The 3,110-nt window shown below is 43.1% G+C and overlaps 1 protein-coding gene across 6 annotated transcripts in view; it reads left to right on the forward strand.

The window, feature by feature from the left end:
* The window catches only part of ppfia3 (PTPRF interacting protein alpha 3), a 31,215-nt gene extending 28,105 nt beyond the window's left edge, over positions 1-3,110 (forward strand). For all 6 annotated transcript variants that reach the window (XM_032537432.1, XM_032537434.1, XM_032537436.1 and 3 more), the window contains exons 30-31: positions 704-765; positions 1,033-3,110. In XM_032537432.1, the coding sequence (XP_032393323.1) occupies positions 704-756 (53 nt within the window). In that variant the 3' untranslated portion in view covers positions 757-765; positions 1,033-3,110. The remainder of the gene's footprint in view (positions 1-703; positions 766-1,032) is intronic.

A 3,110-nucleotide genomic window follows, 5' to 3' on the forward strand; every position in this document is an offset into this window, starting at 1 on the left:
ATGAACTCAAGGATGAGGAAGTGTTCCTTTTATGTGTTGAGAAAATTCTTCTACTTCTTAAGCTAAATAAAGTCTTTAAAAGGCCACTTGGATCAGCGGGAAAATGCATCGTCACAGAGCTGGAAACGGCTGCTTTTCTGACACCATGAACCGTTGACTTTTTATAGATGCATGGTTCTCAAAGGACCTATGACATATGATGATCTTATAGAATATGAGATAAAACCACCCAACAGCATATAAAGGAGTTAAGAATTAGCACAACCGTAATGAAAACACTGCCAGGGAACATTTTACTGCACAATGAGTACTTTTACCTCTCCTATTTAAGTACATTTTGCTGATTATACTTACATACTTTTATTTTATCAAGGTCTGAATGCATTACTTCAGTGGAGTATTTTCCCAGCGTGGTATTAGGAATGAATACTTCTTCCACCACTGTCAGCCATGTTATATAAGCCGCCACACATGCACAGACTATTGGTTTGTTTTCATGCAACCCTGCCATTAGTTCGGCAGAGGAATTTTCTCTTTCCTTCAGTAAAGGAACTGGAAATAACTAGGAACAGACCCTTTAAAGTACAGAGAAGGACTATTATCCCTCATTCCACTTCCTATTAGGAATGCGTGCGGAAGGTCAGCGTTGTTCAAGGCATGGCAGTTACGATAATGACCCCGTCTGTGTCTGTCTCCATCACAGCCAGCTCTGGTGCCCGGGGTGAATCTGCCTCAGTGAGGACGTACTCCTGTTGAGGGGCTGAGGTGAGAACACTCGTTAATGAAACCGGCGAGCAGTGTTGTTGGGTTGCATCTGTGTGGTGAGACAAAATTCTTCCGAGATGCCTTTCACATGTGCCGAGCACATTTCTTTGAACTCGGATGTTTTATGTATTGGTTTGGGGAGTCGGATTGGTCTGAGCCTGGGATTTGGGGTCTTTAAGTTGTGGGTTTGGTTGGTGGGGATTTAGGCAGAGTTGAATTAAGGCCACGGAAGCAATGACATGGGAATAATGCTGTTTCTCTCCTCAGGGCGCTGGCTGGGTCGGGGCTAGAGAACCCTCTCGCTCATCCACGGGGAAGGAAGCAATGAATATAACCATTTAACTTAAATATAAATCTATCGGTCTGGCCATTCTGCAATAACAGAAGCAAAAGGAATGAAGGGGAAAATGACATGAAGAATGTATGAATGGATTTTCCGATCAGACTGGGAAGATTGAGTGGGATCAGCTGTTTTCTCTCTGTGTCTCTCTCTTCCTGTCGCTCTGTCTTTGCTTTTTCTCTCTCGGTGTGGGGGTTAATGAAGGGGCAACACCGGTGTTGGTCGCGCGGGTCCCCCCCCCCTCCTCCTCTTCATTCCTGTCAGAGTCTGCACACAGTCGGCAGAGTTGGCATTATCAGGGCTCATTTTCCTACCAACAGAGGAAACCACTACTCGCTGCCATTTCTTCTCTTACAGTTTGAAAACAACTAAACGTGTCGCCTTATTACTTCTGCTTGACAACAGGTGTTTTTAATGAGAGCCGGGGCAGAAGTTAACCTCACCGTAAAGTTTAAATTTAAACACAAGAGGAATGACTGGAAGGCTGTTAAATTGTACAGTGATTGGGGATAATGGCCGGGTTATAATAGACAACACCGGTGTTCTCCTTTCTGCTCATGGAGTCCGGTGTCAGCCATCGTGGCTCTATTGTCGGCTTCTATGGTCCCATCAGGGGTGTCTTTAGTGTCCCCGATTGGTCGGAGTAGTGTAGTAAAACAGGTTGGAGTTCCGACCACTGTTTGGCTCCGAGCACATCATAGGGACCCTCCTCAGGCTTTTGTCTATTGGCACCTTGAAAGCCGATAGGCCGAGGAACCTCTTTTGAAGAGACCCTATTATAGAGATCAAAGGCCCAGAGGTGGATGGGACAGGGTGGAGCGAGGCCACAGAGGCTTTGTGTTCAGGATGTCCATAAAGGTAGTGTTGGTACCACTTTCTGAAACTTTAAAAGTTTTTTTTTTTCTTTTCACATGAAGGTCAGTTTGCTCGTTTACATGAGAAGAACTACTCAGCCTGTAAAAACAGTTGTATAGTGTCTTCTGTGGTGCTGGATGAGCTTTCCGGAATTGAGTCGCATCATGGGAAATGTAGGATTGCGCTTCATTATTCTGAGGACTAAAAAGTCAGCATATCTCCATTTATAAATAAGTTAAAAAAAAAAAAATTCAAACAAGCTGCTTATAAAACCAAGTTTTGGGTTGCCACGTTGTGAAAAATAATTTGTGTCCACTCATGGACAGCTTCAACACACATAAGTTACCTCCTGGGAGAAAGATTTTTGTGATCCACTTATCGACATCATTAACATTTATAAATGCAGCGTTTTGTACATAAGTACGAGGAACTTCATGTAAAAACCAAATGTTTTCTGTGTTAATAATGAGCCGTTACTTCTCTTGTCCAAAATGCAGTTATAAAGGTCCTTGTCCACCGCACAAACTGTAAAAGGTTATTGTTAATAAATGGATTAAAGAGCTAGCTAAAAAGATAAAGCAACAGTCAAATGGATTCTTCACAACATTGCAACCCAAGGGTTATTTTTAATAATACAGGATCTCATTACTGGCCGATTACATACAACATGAAATGATTTCATAACGTAGGGGATAGTGAAGGAAGTCCTATTAGAAAGTGGTACCAAAGGGTTTATATATATATATATATATATATATATATATATATATATAAACTTCTCACCAACCGTCTACGACGTGGATGTGTGCGACGTGTACAGTAACCATCAGCTCAGGGTCTTGGGTAATCCTGATGATGGGAGACGGGGTGGGGAGACAAAACGGCAACTCAAAGGTAGGAGAGAAAAAAAACTGAAAGGATGGAGAGAAGCCGGTCATTTTACTGCACACACAAGCCATAACAGAAACCAAGAGCTCTCGGGGGGAGGCGGGGGGGTTAAGGGGGGAGATGGGAGGGAGGCTGGGAGAGAGGGCGAGCCCGAGGAAGCCCAGGAAACAAAACCTTTGTGTTTACGATGCATGTCAAACAAACGACAATGACCTAAAAACCTTTTTTTTTTTGGTGGTGAAGATAATATGAGGTGTCTTTA

The sequence above is a fragment of the Etheostoma spectabile genome, chromosome 15, assembly GCF_008692095.1.
Source record: "Etheostoma spectabile isolate EspeVRDwgs_2016 chromosome 15, UIUC_Espe_1.0, whole genome shotgun sequence".
In the NCBI taxonomy this organism is placed as follows: Eukaryota; Metazoa; Chordata; class Actinopteri; order Perciformes; family Percidae; genus Etheostoma; species Etheostoma spectabile.